This window comes from Scyliorhinus torazame, chromosome 3 (genome assembly GCF_047496885.1).
Source record: "Scyliorhinus torazame isolate Kashiwa2021f chromosome 3, sScyTor2.1, whole genome shotgun sequence".
Classification (NCBI taxonomy): Eukaryota; Metazoa; Chordata; class Chondrichthyes; order Carcharhiniformes; family Scyliorhinidae; genus Scyliorhinus; species Scyliorhinus torazame.
In genome coordinates this window covers 204,790,911-204,812,557 of record NC_092709.1, presented here as the reverse complement: position 1 = coordinate 204,812,557, position 21,647 = coordinate 204,790,911, and the positions used below count along the sequence as shown (strand labels likewise).

General features: G+C 48.2%; 1 protein-coding gene across 2 annotated transcripts in view; it reads right to left on the bottom strand.

The window, feature by feature from the left end:
- Nucleotides 1-21,647, bottom strand: part of kita (KIT proto-oncogene, receptor tyrosine kinase a) — a 186,888-nt gene that overhangs the window by 154,081 nt on the left and 11,160 nt on the right. The window contains exon 1 of one of the 2 annotated variants that reach the window (XM_072496778.1): nt 735-896. The exons of the other annotated variant lie outside the window; for it this stretch is intronic. Coding sequence (XP_072352879.1) covers nt 735-786 — 52 coding nt within the window. The 5' untranslated portion in view covers nt 787-896. Of the gene's footprint in view, nt 1-734; nt 897-21,647 lie in introns of those variants that run through there. 2 annotated transcript variants of the gene reach the window in all.

Below are 21,647 nucleotides of genomic sequence, written 5' to 3'. Positions count from 1 at the left end.
TTCAATCACTACTGAAATCTTGCTTTCCTCCTCTGTTTTCCACACAATTCATTCTCTATCTAAAGTTTCCTGTTTTTTTCAGGAATTATTTTTGCACCGGGTGTTCGATCCACTTACTTCAGTAACTTAAAATTATTTATTTTGAATTATCCCAGCAACATCAAATTGATGAGATGTACATCAAAAGCATCAGATGTACACCAAAAGCATTACATTGATCAGATATACATCAAGGCTATACTCCCCAGTCCCTCTGTGAGTGTGTTCACGGTGAACTGTGTCTCGTTCGGCACAGAGGGCAGTAATCTTGGGAACGTTGAACTGATGACCAAGGGAGGCAAAATTGGGAAGAGTCAATGAGGGATGGACAGGAGTAGTCGGAGATCTTAGGTTCACAGAGCACAATCTGTAAACGGTTCTCCAATTATTGTTAAAACTCAACTGGCCAGTGTTTCAACATCTTCCCAAAAGTACGCTATCTAAAAAAGTAACTGCAACAGACTTGTTCAAATGCCAAAAGCAACAACTTTTGTGAACTTCTCAAGGTCTGAAGGATCAATCTCCGGTCGGGTGTAATCAGCATGGGAAGGTGGGGGTCGTTTATCGGGACTTCTATCGCTCCCGAATTAAAACACACCTTACTCAAACTATCAAAGGGAAGGCAACTTTCTCTCTCACACACAAATAATAAACTGATCAATAATACCGAAAGTCAGAAACAATCGCCTCTTTACCTTGATGAACAATCAGTAAGAGCAGTAAAGCAGCAGCCCAGCGGTGATCCATGCTAGCAGGAGCCGACTGAACCTTTATTCCATTGAATTACCTGCCCGGAGCCTCGCTAAATCCCAGCCACGCACACTTCTGATCCGCCTGCCTCTACCCACACCAGTTTTACTCCGTGGTGCCTCTGACGCGCTTCCCCCCTTCTCCAGGACTCTGACTGGAGCAACACTTCTGTTCGTTGACTCCGACACTATTGCTTTTGTTCCTGTAGATGTATTTGCATAACCGCCACACGGCGCTAACAATCCCTTAAAATAGTTCTAAACATGACTGTTTAAACTAAGTTCTTCCCACGAAGAGTGGTCATGTGAAATGGGTCATGTGAAATGGGTCCCCAGATAGAGTAATATTGACAGCATTCGACAACTATTTAAGAACCAGTGGGGTATAACATTCGGCGAATTTCCGAGTATTTCTGGATGAAGGTGTTAAGATTATCTGTAAGAAACAACAATGGCTTGCACTTGCTCAATGACTTTGCAGTGCAAAATATCCCAGGAACTTTGCATTAGCTACATTACTGGTTTATTATTCATTTCCTCCTCATGTCCACAACCAGCACCAACTCAACCGTTTCCTGCTGTGAGTCTCTCCCCTCTCCAATACAATTCCCCAGAGCACACAATTTCTGCCCATCTTATTCAACACTCCTGAACCTGATTCACCATTCAGGAACTCATATCTCCACAACAGCAGAAGCAACTTGTGTCCTCCCTTTCACACAGTAAAATGTATAATCAAAGTCAGCATGGATTTACCAAAGGGAACTCATGCTTTACAAATCTACTGGAATTCTTTGAAAATGTAACTAGTAAGAGTTGACCAGGGAGAACCAGTGGATGTGGTTTACTTAGACTTTCAGAGGCTTTCGACAAGGTCTCACATAGCAGAATACTATGTAAAGTTAAAGCGCCTGGGAGCAGGCAGCATGGTAGCATGGTGGTTAGCACTGTTGCTTCACAGCGTTAGGATCCAAAATTCGATTCCCGGCTTGGGTCACTGTCTGTGTGGAGTCTGCACCTTCTCCCCATGTCTGCGTGGGTTTCCTCCGGGTGCTCCGGCTTCTTCCCACAAGCTCAGAAAGATGGGCTGTTAGGTAATTTGAACATTCTGAATTCTCCCTGTGTATCCAAATAGGCGCTGGAATGTGGCGACTAGGGGCTTTTCACAGTTACTTTATTGCAATGTTAATGTAAGCCTACTTGTGACAATAAAGATTATTATATATTACGGGTAGTGTCTTGAAATGGATAGAAAACCAATTAGCAGACAGAAAGCAAAAAGCTGGAATGGGTCTTTTACCGATTGGCAGGTAGTGACTAGTGGGGTACCGCAGGCACCTGTGTTAGGACTCCAACTGTTCACATCATATATTAATGATTTGGACAAGGGAACTATATGTATTGTCATGTGAAAGTACCTTTAAGAAATGGGTGTTTATCAAATAGCTGCAGTGGGTGTACCTTTAAGAAATAGGTGTTTATCAAATAGCTGTAGTGGGTGTACTTTTAAGAAATGGGTGTTTATCAAATAGCTGCAGTGTAGTCAGAGTGTGGGTGGAGCTGGGCTGTCCGTCTTTCACTTTCGTTTTTGGGCAGGCAGCTACAGTGCGTTTCGTTTGATTTTGCAGATTGGGGGCTGCATCCAGCAAAACCAGGTGTAATTCTGATTTCTTTCTGCATGAAAGGAATGTCTTCAAATCACTTGCTAATTTAAAAGTGATAACTGCTCTCAGTGGAGAATTTAAATCTGATGTCTGTGTTGAAGAGGGTATTTGGCTTATGGATGTTGCAAGGAAAGATTAAGGGTTACTGATAGAATATTGTATCTGTGGGGATGATTGGTGTTGATAGTTGTTAAGATGTTTACTGTGGCTTTATAAAGTGTTAACTGGTTTCATAAATAAATTATTTTTATTTAAGAGTACTTTAGATCTCTGTTGCACCACACCTGTAAAATAGACCCGTGTGCTCCCCATAACCACAATCTATTAAAAGTTGTGGGTCAGGTGAACTCCATAATACACTTTGGGGTTCCCTAAACCCTGGCCCAGAACAATATTATCTCCAAATTTGCAGTTGATACAACATTGGGTGGGAGAATGAGCTGTGAGGAGGATGCAGAGATGCTTCAGTGGGATTTGGACAGGCTGAGTGAGTGGGCACATGCAGTATAATGTGGATAAATGTGAGGTTATCCACTTCGGTCGCAAAAATAGGAAGGCAGATTATTATTTGAATGGGTGTAAATTGAGGGAGGTGGATACTCGGTGAGACCTTGGTGTCCTCGTGAATCAGTTGCTGAAAGTAAGTGCGCAGATACAGCAGGCAGTAAAGAAGGCAAATGGTATGTTGACCTTCATCGTAAGAGGGTTGGAATATATGAACAGGGATGATTTACTGCAATTGCATAGGGCACTGGTGAGGCCACACTTGGAGTATTGTGTGCAGTTTTGGTGCCCTTATCTGAGGAAAGATGTTCTTGCTGTCACCATAAGACTATAAGACATAGGAGCAGACATAGGCCACTCGGCCCATCAAGTCTGCTCCACCATTCAATCATGACTGATATTTCCTCATTCCCATTCTCCTGCCTTCTCCCCATAACCCCTAATCCCCTTATTAATCAAGAACCTATCTATCTCTGTCTTAAAGACACTCAGTGATTTGGCCTTCACAGCCTTCTGCGGCAAAGATTCACCAGTGAAGAAATTCCTCCTCATCTCTGTTTTAAAGGATCGTCCCTATAATCAGAGATTGTGCCCTCGGGTTCTTGTTTTTTCTACAAGTGGAAACATCATTTCCACATCCACTCTATCCCGGCCTCACAATATCCTGTAAGTTTCAATAAGATCCCCCCTCATCCTTCTAAACTCCAGTTTTGTTACCACTCTGATTCCTTGAGTAGTGAGACTGTCATATGAGGAGAGACTAAATCGGTTAGGATTATATTCATTGGTGAACATCCGGTGGCGGCCTTGATGTGAGCGGTCGCACATTTGGCAGCTCCCGCTTGTGGTGGTGTATTTAGGCCTTTTCCCCAATTAATGGATGGATGTTTCAATGGAAAAAGTGCAGGAGTTGTGGAGGAAGTATTTATTCCACTGGTGGATGGATTCGTGGACCAGAAGTGGTTTTAGACGAAAGGAGCTGTCGGAGCGAGAAACTTTTCCTGCGACCCAGAGGAAGATGGCGGAGGGCAAGGGATCAGCCCTACCAGCTCAATGGTCAATAGATCAGCTGGTGGACTTCTTGAATGAGAAGGTCACCCAGCAGGGAAAGGAGTCGCTGGAGGGCCTGGCGAGCAGGGTGGATCCACTTAAGGTGGTGATCGACCATGTGGAGCTGAGGTTGGAGTCTCAAAACCAGGTGATCCAAAGGTGGAGGAGACGGTGGGTGAGCATGAGCAACAGCTCACTTCATTGGCAGCCGAGTTGTGGGTGATGCGAGATACCCAGAAGAGGCTTCAGGAGAAGGTGGAGAATTTGGAGAACTGTTCCCGGAGACAGAACCTGAGGGTTGTGGGGTTGCCAGAGGCCATTGAGGGAGCGGACGCTGGCTCTTATGTAGCCAAGAGGTTGGTGAGAGAGGGCGTCTTTGAATGGACCCTGGCGGGGGACACTGATGAGGAAGCTACAAGGTAAAGAGCCGCTGAGGGTGATGTGGTTGCACTGGTTTCTTGTTAAGAAACGGATCCTGAGGTGGGCCAGTCAGATGAGGGGGTGTACCTGGGAGGGCAGCGAACTTCGAGTATACCAGGACCTGGGTATAAAGCTGGCGAAGAGGAGAGCGGGCTGAAACAGATTGAAGGCTGCCCTCTTTAAGAAGGGGGTGAAGTTTGGGATGCTGTACCCAGCCAGCCTCTGGGCGACCTACAATGGTCGGTTTATTGCGTTGAGTCGCAAATGGACGTTGTTCACCAGGTCGGTCAAAGAATACTTTTTTTTTTGTTCTTTGGCCAATTTAACTTCGCCTTTTCTGTTGTTACCTTCAAATCTTCAACACACTTGGTACCATGTTGTGTTTCATGACCTTGTCTCTGCAATGAATCTACAAAACTGCTGGTGACTTAACTAGAATGATGATGTATTGATGTACACACGGTAACGTAACAATCAGAATGAAATACAGACCAAATTACTGACTGAGTCACCTAGACTCCCCTTGAACTACCCTTATGTCCTGGTGTACGCCTTACAACCTTCTGCCGATAGCCAGATGTCACATGACTGATGTTTGACGCCACCTGTTGGTAGGAGGTCGCACTTCTGAGTGCATGTAATATTATTCACAGGTATATCACCACACCAGAGTGGCTAATCTGTGGAATTCACTACCTCAGAAAGTATTTGAGGCCAAAACGTTGTGTAATTTCAAGAAGGAATTAGATATAGTTCTTGGGGCTAAAGGAATCAAGGGATATGGGGGGAAAGGTGTGATCAGCCATGATCATAATGAATGGCGAAGCAGACCCAATGGGCTGAATGGCCCCCTTCTATTTTACATGCATGTTCCTATGTATGTCCTAAGGTGCTTCAAAGAAGTATTATAAAGCAAGCGTAGCACCAGGCCACATCAGGTTACACTAGGGCTGACGGCTAAAAGTTTTTATAAGAGCTAGCTTGAAGCACTCCTTTAAAAGGAGTGTTTTAAATGAGGAATGTAAGAGAGAAAGGCGGAGGGACTCCAGGAGAAAATTCCAAAATTATGCTTCAGCAGCTGAGGGCATGCAAGCAGTACTGGGGGCAATTAAAATTTGAGCAGCAGTTTTCAAAGCAGAGTAGAATTATATCAGAAGCCATGAGTACAGATGATGCTTGGAGCCCTTTTAGCACAAATAAAGTAAAGTTGCCATTGTCCCAGATAATGCTTTTCCCTTTGAGAGAGAGAGCTATCTGGGGGTGATTTAACCTGAGGATTACCACACCTCAGGCAAAGGGCAAGGTTGAGAAGGTGGGGCCTTCATGAATAACCACAACCAATATGGGAATTGAACCCACGCTTTTGGCCTTGCGTAACATCACAATCCAGCTATCCAGCCAAATTAGCTAAATCAGCCGAAATTCACATAAATAAGGTTCTATTGTGTCTGAATTAATGGTCCATCCTGCAGATCTTGAAACTAACATTCTTACAAACAGTAACCAAGTCTCAAAATATTGCCCTTTAATATTTTAATTAGAGAAATGACTGTAACAATGGTCTATCGAACCTAAGAGGTTAAATATAATTTACCAAGGCCTATTATTATAAACTGATCAAAGTGGTTGAGGAATGAGGTCAGCACGATGGTGCAGTAAGTAGCACTGCTGTCTCACGGCGCCGAGGTCACAGGTTCGATCCCGGCTCTGGGTCACTGTCCCTGTGGAGTTTGCACATTCTCCCCGTGTTTACGTGGGTTCCGCCCCCACAACTCAAAGATGTGCTGGCTAGGTGGATTGACCATGGTAAATTGCCCCTTAATTGGAAAAAATGAATTGGATACTCTGAATTTATTTTTAAAAAGAAGTTGTGGAATGGACAAAAGAACAAATAGCATTTGTTAGATGTGGATAAACCTGTAGCGGTTTTTAGTCACTATTACATGTAAGCTGCAATTCTTACATTCTTTCTTGCACAAGCACTGAGATAGTTCACGGAAAAAGAGCCAATAAATGCAAATTCAGCTGAAGAGCAAAATGCGCTGTGAAGAGGAAGGAATTTGATTTTAAGTGACAAGGTGCTTACAGAATCTGTGCCATTTTTCACTCTCCTATTCATCCCAATGCTGTTGTTTATTTTTTCAATACAGAAAAGAAGCCTGGCTTCCAGGCAATAGAAAACAACAAATTCACAAGTAGAATTGAAATAAGCACATTAGTCTTGTGCTTCCTGGCCATAGCAATTAGTCTTCCCCAACACTGGAGGTGGCTTTCTGAAATAAATTGACAGATTTTCTAATCTATTGTGGGCAAAATCTTGGAAAGGTTTATAAGAGATAGGATGTATAATCATCTGGAAAGGAATAATTTGATTAGAGATAGTCAACACGGTGTTGTGAAGGGTAGGTCGTGCCTCACATAACTTATTGAGTTCTTTGAGAAGGTGACCAAACAGGTGGATGAGGGTAAAGCAGTTGATGTGGATTTCAGTAAAGCGTTTGATAAGGTTCCCCACGGTAGGCTACTGCAGAAAATATGGAGGCATGGGATTCAGGGTGATTTAGTAGTTTGGCTCAGAAATTGGCTAGCTGGAAGAAGACAAAGGGTGGTGGTTGATGGGAAATGTTTAGACTGGAGGCCAGTTAAGAGTGGTGGATCACAAGGATCTGTTTTGGGGCCACTGCTGTTTGTCATTTTTATAAATGATCTGGAGGAGGGCGTAGAAGGATGGGTGAGTAAATTTGCAGATGACACTAAAGTCGGTGGAGTTGTGGACAGTGCGGAAGGATGTTACAAGTTACAGAAGGATATAGATAAGCTGCAGCACTGGGCTGAGAGGTGGCAAATGGAGTTTAATGCAGAAAAGTGTGAGGTGATTCATTTTGGAAGGAATAACAGGAAGACAGAGTACTGGGCTAATGGTAAGATTCTTGGCAGTGTGGATGAGCAGAGAGATTTCGGTGTCCATGTACATAGATCCCTGAAAGTTGCCACCCAGGTTGAGAGGGTTGTTAAGAAGGCGTACGGTGTGTTAGCTTTTATTGGTAGAAGGATTGAGTTTCGGAGCCATGAGGTCATGTTGCAGCTGTACAAAACTCTGGTGCGGCCGCATTTGGAGTATTGCGTGCAATTCTGGTCGCCGCATTATAGGATGTGGAAGCATTGGAAAGGGTGCAGAGGAGGTTTACCAGAATGTTGCCTGGTATGGAGGGAAGATCTTATGAGGAAAGGCTGAGGGACTTGAGGCTGTTTTCGTTAGAGAGAAGGTTAAGAGGTGACTTAATTGAGGCATACAAGATGATCAGAGGATTGGATCGGGTGGACAGTGAGAGCCTTTTTCCTCGGATGGTGATGTCTAGCACGAGGGGACATAGCTTTAAATTGAGGGGAGATAGATATAAGACAGATGTCAGAGGTAGGTTCTTTACTCAGAGAGTAGTAAGGGCGTGGAATGCCCTGCCTGCAACAGTAGTGGACTCGCCAACACTAAGGGCATTCAAATGGTCATTAAGGGAATAGTGTAGATAGGCTTTAGAGTGGTTTCACAGATCGGCGCAACATCGAGGGCCAAAGGGCCTGTACTGCGCTGTAATGTTCTATGTTCTAGGTACCTGTGGTGGGGAACTTTGAATCTAATATTCGGATGTTGCATTGAAACATCTTTTGCAAATCTCGACTGGTTGAAGCAGCTTGGGTTCTAAAATTGCCCTTATGAGCCCTGAGCAGTGACTGTACTTTCAGAAAAGCTAACTTTCTGTCTGATTCTGTGAACAAGTGCCTGTTCAGTTGCAGGGAACTGGAAGATTATCAAAGCAATCTCCTTCTATGTTGCATCCAACACTTCGAAGAAACATATTCCAAGTTTGTTTCACATGGAATCATTACAGCTAAAGATGTTGAAAAGGTTACTCTGGATTCCTAAATAGGTGCATCCCAGAGATGGAAGCACACTTGCTTATCAATTGTGTCCCTTCGTTTCTCCATCTGACTTGTTTTGACATTTTTGTGGTCAGAATGCTGAGATTATACAGTTTTCCTGAAAGTTATTATTTCTTTATTCACCTTTCAATCACACCTGTCCATCCAATATCAAACTACCATCTGATGCATGATACAGAAGCAATGTCTAATATCAGCACTCAACAAGTTACATTCTTATGCAGGTCCATTTTTTAATATTCGTTCATGGGAAGTGGGCATTGCTGGCTCGGCTAACATCCTTGCTAGCCCTTGAGAAGGTGGTGGTATGCTGTTTCCTTGAGCCGCTATGGTGTATGTGTTGTAGGTATGCCCAGTGCTGTGAGGGAAGGAGTTTCAGGTTTTTGATCCAGCGCCAGTGAAAGAATAGAGTTATAGGCCTGAATCTTACCTTCTGGGTGAGCCCAAAGTCAGTATGACTGGACGTGTGTTTAAAAACCATTCCCATGACTTCCGGGTGCGGCGATGACCAGCTGAGTCGCACGTTTCGGCAGCTCCTGGTGGAACGGACTTTTGGGCTCTTAATAAGAGCCCCAACGGCAATTTTAACGGCTAAAAGTACTGTGCGGTGAACCAGAAGGGAATCCCCCCTGGATACGGATGAAAAAAGGAGAGGAAGGTGGCCGGATTGCGGTGGATCCTTTAGAGCAGCGGCAAGGAAGGCAAGTAAAATCCAAGATGGCGTCGGAAGGTGGCAGTTTAATATGGGGCCCTGAACAACACGAGTTTTTGAAACGCTGCGTGGAAGAACTCAAAAAGGAAATGAAGAAGGAGCTGTTGGCCCCGATATTACAGGCGATCGAAGGGACCCAGGAGCGAGAGCTTCGGGTCGTGAAGGCAAAGGCTGCCGAGAATGAGGACGACATACAGGGCCTGGTGGTGAAGACGGAGATGCACGAGGTACACCATAAACGATGTGTGGAAAGGCTGGAGGCGCTGGAGAACAACACGAGGAGGAACAACCTAAGGATTCTTGGTCTTCCTGAAGGTGCGGAGGGAGCGGACGTCGGGGCATATGTGAGCACGATGCTGCACTCGTTAATGGGAGCGGAGGCCCCGGCGGGTCCGCTGGAGGTGGAGGGAGCATACCGAGTGATGGCGCGAGGACCGAGAGCAGGAGAAATTCCTAGAGCCATCGTGGTGAGATTCCTCCGTTTTAAGGACAAAGAGATGGTCCTTAGATGGGCAAAGAAAACTCGGAGCAGTAAGTGGGAGAACGCGGTGATCCGCGTATACCAAGACTGGAGTGCGGAGGTGGCGAGAAGGAGGGCGAGCTTTAATCGGGCCAAGGCGGTGCTTCACAAAAAGAAGATAAAATTCGGAATGCTGCAACCGGCAAGACTGTGGGTCACATATCAAGGGAGGCACCACTACTTTGAGACGGCGGATGAGGCGTGGACTTTTATCGTGGAAGAAAAATTGGAATGAGCGGGTTATTAAAAAAAAAAAGAATGTTTGAAACAAAGTGGTGGGGCGAGTATGGGGGGCGAAGAGGGGGGTAAAAAGGGGGGAAAGAGGAGTTTTATGTTATTAATCCTGCGATGTGGTAACTTTTCTCTCTTCTACAGGAGGTGGTGGGGGGAGGAAAGGAGGTGGAGGAGATGGGGCGTTGGCCATTGGGGGCAGGGCCAAGGGGGAAGCGCGGGCTCGGTTCCCGCGCTATGATAATCATGGCGGGAATAGGGAAGCAGGAAGGAGGGGGCGTCGCACGGTGCGAGCCGAGGTCACGGGGGGAAGCCGAGGTCGGCCAGAGTTTGCTGACTTCTGGGAGCAACATGGGGGGTGTAACTACGCTAGTGGGGGATCTAGCGGGGGGGGTGGGAGGGGGGAACTATTGGGCTGCTGCTGCTAGGGAGAGGGGGGAGCTGGTATGGGGTGGGATGGGCGGGGGGGCACCGCCTGGGGGGGGACACAGCTGCGTGGGAACCGGGTGAGGAGCTGGAAAAAGGGGATGGCTAATCGACAAGGGGGGGGGTAAAAAGCCCCCCAACCCGGCTGATCACGTGGAACGTGAGAGGGCTGAACGGGCCGATAAAGAGGGCACGGGTACTCGCACACCTTAAGAAACTTAAGGCAGACGTGGTTATGTTACAGGAAACGCACTTGAAACTGATAGACCAGGTGAGACTACGCAAAGGTTGGGTGGGGCAGGTGTTCCATTCGGGGCTAGATGCGAAAAACAGGGGGGTGGCTATATTAGTGGGGAAGCGGGTAATGTTTGAGGCAAAGATTACAGTGGCGGATAGCGGGGGCAGATATGTGATGGTGAGTGGCAAACTACAGGGGGAGACGGTGGTTTTGGTAAACGTATATGCCCCGAACTGGGATGATGCCAATTTTATGAGGCGTATGCTAGGACGCATCCCGGACCTAGAGGTGGGAAAGTTGGTAATGGGGGGAGATTTCAATACGGTGTTGGAACCAGGGCTGGACAGGTCGAGGTCCAGGACTGGAAGGAGGCCGGCAGCAGCCAAGGTGCTTAAAGATTTTATGGAGCAGATGGGAGGAGTAGACCCGTGGAGATTTAGCAGACCTAGGAGTAAGGAGTTTTCGTTTTTCTCCTATGTCCACAAAGTCTATTCGCGAATAGACTTTTTTGTTTTGGGAAGGGCGTTGATCCCGAAGGTGAGGGGAACGGAGTACACGGCTATAGCCATTTCAATAAGGGCACATAAAGGAAAGCAGGAGAGTAGGGAACGGGAGCGGTTGCTGCAAGAACTTCTGAGGGTGGACAGGCAATATGCGGAGGCACCGGAGGAGGGACTGTACAGGGAAAGGCAAAGGCTACACGTAGAATTTGACTTGCTGACAACGGGTACTGCAGAGGCACAGTGGAGGAAGGCACAGGGTGTACAGTACGAATATGGGGAGAAGGCGAGCAGGTTGCTGGCCCACCAATTGAGGAAAAGGGGAGCAGCGAGGGAAATAGGGGGAGTGAGGGATGAGGAAGGAGAGATGGAGCGGGGAGCGGAGAGAGTGAATGGAGTGTTTAAGGCATTTTATAAAAAATTATACGAAGCTCAACCCCTGGATGGGAGGGAGAGAATGATGGGCTTTCTGGACCGGCTGGAATTTCCCAAGGTGGAGGAGCAGGAAAGGGTGGGACTGGGAGCACAGATTGAAACAGAGGAAGTAGTGAAAGGAATTAGGAGCATGCAGGCGGGGAAGGCTCCGGGACCGGATGGATTCCCAGTTGAATTTTACAGGAAATATGTGGACTTGCTCACCCCGCTACTGATGAGGACCTTTAATGAGGCAAAGGAAAGGGGACAGCTGCCCCCGACTATGTCTGAGGCAACGATATCGCTTCTTCTAAAGAAGGAAAAGGACCCGCTGCAATGCGGGTCCTATAGACCTATTTCCCTCCTAAATGTAGACGCTAAGATTCTGGCCAAGGTAATGGCAATGAGGATAGAGGATTGTGTCCCGAGGGTGGTCCATGAGGACCAAACTGGGTTTGTCAAGGGGAGACAGCTGAATACGAATATACGGAGGCTGCTAGGGGTAATGATGATGCCCCCACCAGAGGGGGAAGCGGAGATAGTGGTGGCGATGGATGCCGAGAAAGCATTTGATAGAGTGGAGTGGGACTATCTGTGGGAGGTGCTGAGGAGATTTGGTTTTGGAGATGAGTATGTTGGATGGGTGCAGCTGTTGTATAGGGCCCCAGTGGCTCCATAGAGGGACAAGGCAGGGATGCCCCCTGTCCCCATTATTGTTTGCACTGGCGATTGAGCCCCTGGCAATAGCATTGAGGGGTTCCAAGAAGTGGAGGGGAGTACTTAGAGGAGGAGAAGAACACCGGGTATCTCTGTATGCGGATGATTTGTTGTTATATGTAGCGGACCCGGCGGAGGGGATGCCAGGGATAATGCGGACACTTCGGGAGTTTGGAGAATTCTCAGGATATAAACTGAACATGGGGAAAAGTAAGTTGTTTGTGGTACATCCAGGGGAGCAGAGCAGAGAAATAAAGGACTTTCTGCTGAGGAAGGTAACAAGGGACTTTCGTTACTTGGGGATCCAGATAGCCAAGAATTGGGGTACATTGCATAGGTTAAATTTAACGCGATTGGTGGAACAAATGGAGGAGGACTTCAAGAGATGGGACATGGTATCCCTGTCACTGGCAGGGAGGGTGCAGGTTAAAATGGTAGTCCTCCCGAGATTCCTCTTTGTGTTTCAGTGCCTCCCGGTGGTGATCACGAAGGCTTTTTTCAAAAGGATCGAAAAGAGCATCATGAGTTTTGTGTGGGCCGGGAAGACCCCGAGAGTGAGGAAGGGATTCTTACAGCGTAGTAGGGATGGGGGGGGCTGGCACTACCGAGCCTAAGTGAGTACTACTGGGCCGCCAATATCTCAATGGTGAGTAAGTGGATGGGAGAAGAGGAGGGAGCGGCGTGGAAGAGATTTGGAGAGGGCGTCCTGTAGGGGGACTAGCCTACAAGCTATGGTGTTCTCACCAAAGAAATACACCACAAGCCCGGTGGTGATGGCGACTTTGAAAATTTGGGGACAGTGGAGACGGCATAGGGGAAAGACGGGAGCCTTGGTGGGGTCCCCGATAAGAAATAACCATAGGTTTGCCCCGGGGAGAATGGATGGGGGATTTGGAATATGGCAAAGAGCAGGAGTAACGCAACTGAAAGATCTGTTTGTGGATGGGAAGTTCGCAAGTCTGGGAGCGCTGACCGAGAAATATGGGTTGCCCCAAGGGAATGCATTCCGGTATATGCAACTGAGGGCTTTTGCGAGGCAACAGGTGAGGGAATTCCCGCAGCTCCTGACGCATGAGGTGCAGGACAGAGTGATCTCGAAGACATGGGTGGGGGACGGTAAGGTGTCAGATATATATAAGGAAATGAGGGACGAGGGGGAGATTATGGTAGATGAGCTGAAAGGGAAATGGGAAGAAGAGCTGGGGGAGGAGATTGAGGAGGGGCTGTGGGCGGATGCCCTAAGTAGGGTAAACTCATCGTCCTCGTGTGCCAGGCTAAGCCTGATTCAATTTAAGGTGTTACACAGGGCGCATATGACTGGAGCACGGCTCAGTAAATTTTTTGGGGTAGAGGATAGGTGTGCGAGATGCTCGAGAAGCCCAGCGAATCACACCCACATGTTCTGGTCATGTCCGGCACTACAGGGGTTTTGGGTGGGGGTGACAAAGGTGCTTTCGAAAGTAGTGGGGGTCCGGGTCGAACCAAGCTGGGGGTTGGCTATATTTGGGGTTGCACAAGAGCCGGGAGTACAGGAGGCGAGAGAGGCCGATGTTTTGGCCTTTGCGTCCCTAGTAGCCCGGCGCAGGATACTGTTGATGTGGAAGGAAGCCAAGCCCCCGGGGGTGGAGACCTGGATAAATGACATGGCAGGGTTTATAAAGCTGGAACGGATTAAGTTTGTCCTAAGGGGATTGGCTCAAGGGTTCACCAGGCGTTGGCAACCGTTCGTCGAATACCTCACAGAAAGATAGAGGGAATGGAAAAGAAGAAGGTAGCAGCAGCAGCCCGGGGGTGGGGGGGGGGGGGGAAAGGAGGAACCAGAAGGACTCTCAGGGTTGTTAATATATATGTATAATATGTATAGGTCGTTGCTATAAATAATTGTATATTGGACTGTTAAATCATATTTTTGGAGAGTGTTTATCTGAGACAAGGCAGTTGCCATTTAGTTTTAGTTTTTGTTATATATTATTTATTCTTTGTTTATAAAACAGGTCATTGTTATTTATACGGTTATATTATTGTGTAAAGGATACACAATGTACTGTGATGGTTGACCAAAAATTTTCAATAAAATATTTTATTAAAAAAAACATTCCCATTTTAACACAATATTGCCTTGGATGGCCAATTAAGGAACGCGCAGCGTGAAATGCGCCTGCCGTTTGGGCTAGCACTGTGCGGGGGTGAGAACATGTTGGATGCCGGATCTCTTGGGGTATTTAATAACCCAGCAGGAGTATATAAAAATCGAACAGGTAACTCCCTGAAGGCTGCCAAGAGTTGTGTGGGTGGCTGAAGGAGCTGTCTGCAACCATTATAATGACCAGAATTGTCCGGTCATTGCGATTCACTTTTCCCGCTGGCAGCATATCGCTGCCCACAGCGCGAGGTGGTTACAATGGGAAATCCCATCAAGCGGCGGGAAGATAGAATCCCACCGCCAGCAAATGGCACACCACTGAGAAATATGCGGCTGGGGAACGGGAGAATCCCATCCAATAACTTTCCTGCTGTGGGACAATGGTATCAGCACCTGATGGTCATGGGAAGCGGGAGGGCTAGTCGCAGGGTCAATGTGCCTTCCTGATGTGCCTCAGTCTCTCTGATGAATGCCTGGTAGGCCTGGTGGAGGAGGCCAGTGCCATGCAGGGAATTCTAGTGCCCAGCAATGGCTAGAGAAGGCCGTCCCACCAGGACAGTTGGTAGGATTTTGCAAGCCCAGGCCAGATGGTGGGGGGGTGAATGTAATGCGACATTAATCCAAGGTCCCGGTTGAGGCCGTACTCATGTGTGCGGAACTTGGCTGTAAGTTTCTGCTCTGCGATTCTGCGTTGTCGCGCGTCCTGTAGGCCACCTTGGAGAACGCTTACCCGAAGATCAGAGGCTGAATGCCCTTGACTGCTGAAGTGTTCCCCGACTGGAAGGGAACATTCCAGCCTGGCGATTATAGCGCGATGTCCGTTCATCCGTTGTCGCAGCGTCTGCATGGTCTCGCCAATGTACCAAGCTTCGGGACCTCCCTCATACGCTGCAGGAAAGGATGTCCTGTAGCTTGGTACATTGGCGAGACCATGCAGACGCTGCGACAACGGACTACCTCATACGCTGCAAGAAAGGATGTCCTACCAACTGTCCTGGCTTGAGACAATTCACACCTCTTTAACCTGGGGTTACCCCTCTCTCTGGCTCTGTAAAGACTTAATTATCTGCAAATGCTCGCATTCAATGTATCATCTTGCATCTTTGACTTTGTCTATATAAATGTTTCTGGAACTTACCTCTCCATTTCACCTGAGGAAGCAGTGCTCCGAAAGCTAGTGATTTGAAACAAACCTGTTGGACTTTAACCTGGTGTTGTAAGACTTCTTACAGTGCTCACCCCAGTCCAACGCCGGCATCTCCACATCAGTAGAAGACAAGTCACAAGGGCTACAGAACCAATGGGGTAGTTTCAAATCTGCTTGTACTAACAAAACATGAAAGTGATGCACTGTTGCTGGAGTGCCAACAACCATCTCCCCTTCCTGAGGCCTACTGTGCTGACACCACCCGTCGCAATCCCCCGGTCATGGTGAGGCGGGGGTCTTGGATGAAGGCAAGTGTGCAGGTAACAGATGCGTGAATGGGTAAAGGAAATATTATGGGTTCTTCTTATCATCCCAGTGTTTACATGGGTTTCATCCCCACAACCCAAAGATGTGCAGGGTAGGTGGATTGGCCACACTAAATTGCCCCTTTATTGGAAAATATGAAAATATATATATTTTTTAAATGGATTCTTCGCATCAGAAAGTGAACTGTTGCAGCAAAAGAGCCCATTGCGGCTGCAATGCAGATGACACCATGCAGCAGATCTCCATTGCCCCCTCAGCCTGCCTAGCACTCATACTGATGATGATGATTGAATTTACTAATCTTGTGCCTTCCTTCTGCAGATGAGTCATCTGCAGGAATCGCAGGTGACTTCAAGGACCCTCACTAAGCTCCCAGGAAGACATCGCTCCTACATCAGTGTCACACTATCTCTTGGAGCCGGGCACTCACGCAGGTACTCACAGATAATGCCAGCGGGCACTAAGCCATCGGCACCATGGATAGGACACTTGTGCGATAAGATAGCAGAGACAGAGGTCCCAGGGAACCATCAGTGGGAACACTGCTGGAGACCAGGGCCATGCTGAGTCCAAAGGCAACTGATGAGTCTCAGGAGTCGGCCATCGGGAGGCAGATGCTGGATATCCAACAGGATGCACGGGGAGACCCGATGGAGATCAATGAGGAGGATCTGTATGCCATGGTGTCTGTCAGAAAGGCATCCACATGGAACATGAGTACTGCGTTGGCCCTTAACACAAAGCGCACAGGCTCCGTTATTGAGGATGTTGGTGACACGCATGGAGAGGCAACTCCAGGAGGAGAATCAGGTATTCCAGGGGTGACACTCGGACTTGTAGGCCAGCACACCAGCTGGGACCTCTGTAGGTCACCACCAGTGTAAGGGATGAATGAGGCACCTAGTCTCTCTGCTATGGTGAGCAGGGAGGTCGAAACGCTCCACACACCAGTGGATGAGCTGCCTGTTGTTTCTGTGGGCTCCTCTCCGGGTGTTCCATACAAGGCCACCAGCTGCTACGCCCCTCTGCCAATGGCCGCTGCACTTGATTATAGAATTAGAGAATTCAATAATGCAGAATGAGGCCATTTGGCTCACCGAGAATGCACCAACCCTTCAAATGAACACTCTATCCATGTACACCCTGCCCTATCCTCATAACCCCGTAGTCTAACCTTCACATCCCTGGAAACTAAGGGGCAATTTAGCATGGCCAATTCACCTAACCCGCACATCTTTTGACATGGGAGGAAACCGAAGCACCCGGAGGAAACCCAACCCACACAGACACGGGGAGAAAGTGCAAACTCCACACAGAAAATGACCCAAGGCTGGAATTAAACCCGGGTCCCTGGCGCTGTGATGCGCATCTCAAGCAGTGTTAACCACGATGCCACAAATATTGGAGACAGACTGCTGACTTTGTTGACCTGATGGCTAGTCCCTAATGGTGCTGCGATGACTGAGGAGTCTGCAGCCATGGGGCTGGACACAACCTCCCAGGCGGAGCCATATCGGGCTCCACAGCCAGAGGACAACTACCAAGGAAGAAGGAGCTGAGGGCACGGTTGCTAAATTTGCAGATGATGCAAAGATATGCAGAGGGACAGATAGTATTGAGGAAGGAGGGGTGTAGAAGAACTTAGACAGGCTGGAAGAGTGGTCAAAGGAGTGGCAGATGGAATATAATGTGGAAAAGTATGTGGTCATGTACTTTGGTAGGAAGAATGGAGGCATAGACTATTTTCTAAATGGGAAAAAGTGTCGGAAATCGTTAGCATAAAGGGACTTAAGAGATTCTTTAACCAGGGCTCCTAAGATTAACATGCAGGTTCAGTCGGTAGTTAGGAAGGCAAATGCAATGTTACCATTCATGTTGAGAGGGATAGAATACAAGAGCAGGGCTGTACTTCTGAGGCTGTATAAGGCTCTGGTCAGACCCCATTTTGGAGTATTGAGAGTATTTTTGGGCCCATATCTAAGGAAAGATGAGCTGGCCTTGGAAATGGTTCAGAGGAGGTTCACAAGAATGATCCCTGGAATGAAGAACTTGTCGTATGAGGAATGGTTGAGGACTCTGGGTCTGTATTCATTGGGAGTTTAGAAGGATGAGGGGGGATCTTACTGAAACTTACAGGATACTGAGAGGCCTAGATAGAGCGGACATGGAGAGGATGTTTCCACCAGTAGGAAAAACTAGAACCCGAAGGCACAGCCTCAGACTGAAAAGTTGATTCTTGAAAACTGAGATGAGGAGGAATTTCTTCAGCCAGAGGGTGGTAAAACTGTGGAACTCTTTGCCGCAGAAGGCTCTGGAGGCCAAATCACTGAGTGTCTTTAAGACAGAGATAGATAGGTTCTTGATTAATAAAGGGTTATGGGGAGAAGGCAGGAGAATGGAGAAGAGAAACATACAAGCCATGTTGAATGGTGGAGCAGACTCAATGGGCCAAATGGACTTATTCTGCTCCTACGTCATACGATCTTATGGTCAGCATGGCCATCAGGTCAACAGAGTCAGCAGTCTGCCTCCAATATTTGTGCGGTGGGGGGAGGGAGGCACCAAGGTTCAACACCCACAGGCATAAGTTGAAGGCACCTTGAGCACAATAGGGTTGTGTCAGGGTGCCATTATTTTTGTTCATTCTTTTGAAGTTTGTGTTAGGGATGGCAAATTTATATTTTCTTTTTCTGTTCAGATGAAGTATTTTTTAAATAAATTTAGAGTATCCAGTTTTTTATCCAATTAAGGGGCAATTTAGCATGGCCAATCCACCTCCCCAGGAAATCTTTGGGTTGTGGGGGCGAGACCCACGCAGACATGGGGAGAATGTACAAACTCTGCATGGACAGTAACCAAGGACCGGGAACGAACCTGGGACCTCGGTGCCGTGAGGCAGCAGTGCTAACCACTGCGCCACCGTGCCTCCCATGTTCAGCTGAAGTATCAGAAACATTTTCTTTACTTTAATTGACTGAGTTGGCTGGATACTTTGAATAGGTGGCAGATGCTGCACAGGCTTGTAACTCTATGACGTTGTGTGATGCTGGCATGCTGGAATGGACTTTCATGATTTTTTGCAAAGGAGACAGTGCCAAGTGAGCATTGATGCCTTGGATGCCAACTGAAAATTTGTAGTATCAAAACAACCCTGGTGTCCCTGCCCTCTGAATGTTCCTGTCGTCCGCGTTGATGTCCTCACTTTGCACTTCTCTAGGCTCTTTCTCAGATCTGTCCTCCCTGGCCTGTGGAGCTGCCTCACGTTCCTCAGCCTCCACTGGGACCACCCCCTTGCCAGAGCCAGGATGTGCAGGGTGCAGCATGCAATGACTATGAGGGAGACACACTCTGCAGGATGCTGCAGTGCTCTCCCGATCGATCCAGGTACCTGAAGCACATCTTCAACAACATGGTCGTCCTCCCCACCGCTGGCCTTGTGGAGGTATAACAGAATGCCATGACCTGGTCCTTCAACAGCAGCGTGAATGTGTTCTAATCCCCACGCCGGTGCGTGCATGTATATTGTACAGAAAAGGCCGTTGCCATATCACTAACATGCCTGACCCGGCATTTTCTGGGCCTTCTGCGAAGCTCTGCCTCCACCAGGAGGAATAACCGATGGCGAGGTTCACGTGTGGTATCTAAAATCAGGAAACAGTCACCTTGGCTGCTGAGGGTGTGGGCGGTGGTACAGTGTCCGACGTCGCTATAGTGCGCTGACAGTTGTGTCGCTGGTCAGGGGGCATCTGACGGGGCCGGTGGGGAGTAGCCGGGCAGCGAGGAGTGGGGCCGGGTTGGATGGGCACGGATCACCATTGCCGCAGCCTGCAAGGCAGCCATGCGGCTGCGCACGCCGCTGACTACCCACTGGGAGCTTAGCATCACAGGTCGTATGGGTGCCCCCCCCCACCCACCCCTCCCCCCCCACCCCCCTCCAACCCCCCCCCCTCCCCCCACCCCCCTCCAACACCCCCCCTACCCCCTCCAACCCCCCCACCCCTCCCCCCCACCCCCTCCCCCCACCCCTCCCCCCCCACCCAACCCCCACCCCCCCACCCCCCCCCCCCCCCCCCCAGGGGCTACCAATTGGCGGGCATGCTCATTTCGGGGGGTGCCTATTTTCCTCCACGCCGGGCCCCTGTAGGGCTCCACCATGTTGCGTGGGGGCCAGCACAAAGACGGCCGCCGTGCGTATGCGCAGCCGCGCACGCGTATGTGCGGCCACGCGTGCGTAACTGCAGGACCCCGCCGGCTGTCGGAGCAGCGGGACGCACCCCTGGGCCCTGCTAGCCTCCTTGAAAACGGCGAATCACCCTGGATCTTCGAAGAAAAAGTCCGGAGTGATTCTCGCCCGTTTTCCGACGGGCGTGGGGACGTAGTCCCCAGAAGGGAGATTCCAGCCCTTAGACCCTCAAACGGTATTGCTTGTTTTTATTTATAGACAATCGGCAGAATTAATAGAGTTGACAAAAGTCCCTTCTATATATTGGAGAATTGATTGGCCTCCTTCTACACTGTAGGGATTCTATAGATTCTATATTGGGAAACCCGCATTGTTTCTGTAGGGAACGTCTAAGCAAATGTTTTACTAAACAGGCCAACCTTCCCCAGGATTTAGGACCCCCATAAAGCCTCCCGAGAGCTGCCAACCAATCAGAGGCCAGAGGCTCTCCTTTGCCAGCTCTGCCACCAGAAATGGTAGCTGCAGGTAGTGCGACAGGGATTTCACCAGGGATCATCAGTGGGTCCCTGGACACACGTGAGTCTAGGCTGGATTTAATCCAGCCTGTCATGACAGGAAACGACTCCACTTAATGATAGGAGAATACACACATCAATCTTCCAACAACGGGAAATCCTCCGTGATTACGCTGGAGGAGGGAATGGTCCAATATCCAAACTAGCCCACTTGCAGAGGGATCTCTATTGGGTTCATTATTGAACCAATTGCCATCAATTATCCCTGAGCCTACCGGAATGTAATGGTGTCTCAGGGTTTGAACACAAGTGGCACTGCTTTCCTGTACCTGTCGGGTTTGCCTACAGTGTTGTCGAGGCGGTCGCTCTTCTAAAAGCACTTAAGTGCCTATTTGAAGGACCCAGCACTGGGATTTCACAATGAATTGTGAATTCACAATGTTGGGTATCAGCGTAATTTCTACTTCCTCCAATTATGCTGTTGAACACTCCCTCAACACATCTACTAATCTACATGGGAGCAGCTATAAGAGAGGCGGTGACCTCTGTCATTGCTCTACTCATCTGATCCCCTACATGATGAAACTAAACTGGGTGCCACAGTGTAATCTGAAAGCTACCTGACCTGCCGAGTCTTTCCAGCATTTTCTGTTTTTATTTCAGATTTCCAGCATCTGCAGTATTTTGCTTATATTTCAGTGCAATCTGACATTTTGAAAGTGTTATTCTAATTACTTTATGAAGGCCACATTGGCTATAGTTGAGTATGTTGGCTTTTTGTTTCATGCCAATAGCTGTTTGCAAGATCTTCTGAAAATCAGGATCATGAGCTTTCAAAGAAGGGAAACGAATAGCAGAGCAAAGAGAAACCAATAGTGAATGCAGGATCCAGAGGCAGGGGGAAATTTGACCTGGCAGTTCCTAATTATAGATCGCTCACTGAAATTACACCAATAACTCATAGTAATACTGAGAGCTCTCAGATTCTCCTTGTAACCAACAGTACTAAACAAGCAACGGTCTGTTTGACTTGGAGCAATAGGTGCAATTCCCAAATATATTCCCTGTGGTAGAGGGGGGGTGTTACAGTTCAATCCGAGTTGCCTGTGACAACATGCTCTTTTGACATGCAAGTTGTAGTCTGGAGCTATGAATAGTGGTGACCTAGAAGCTCCAAATTCCTTTCCTTCACATGTCTTGCGAGAAATC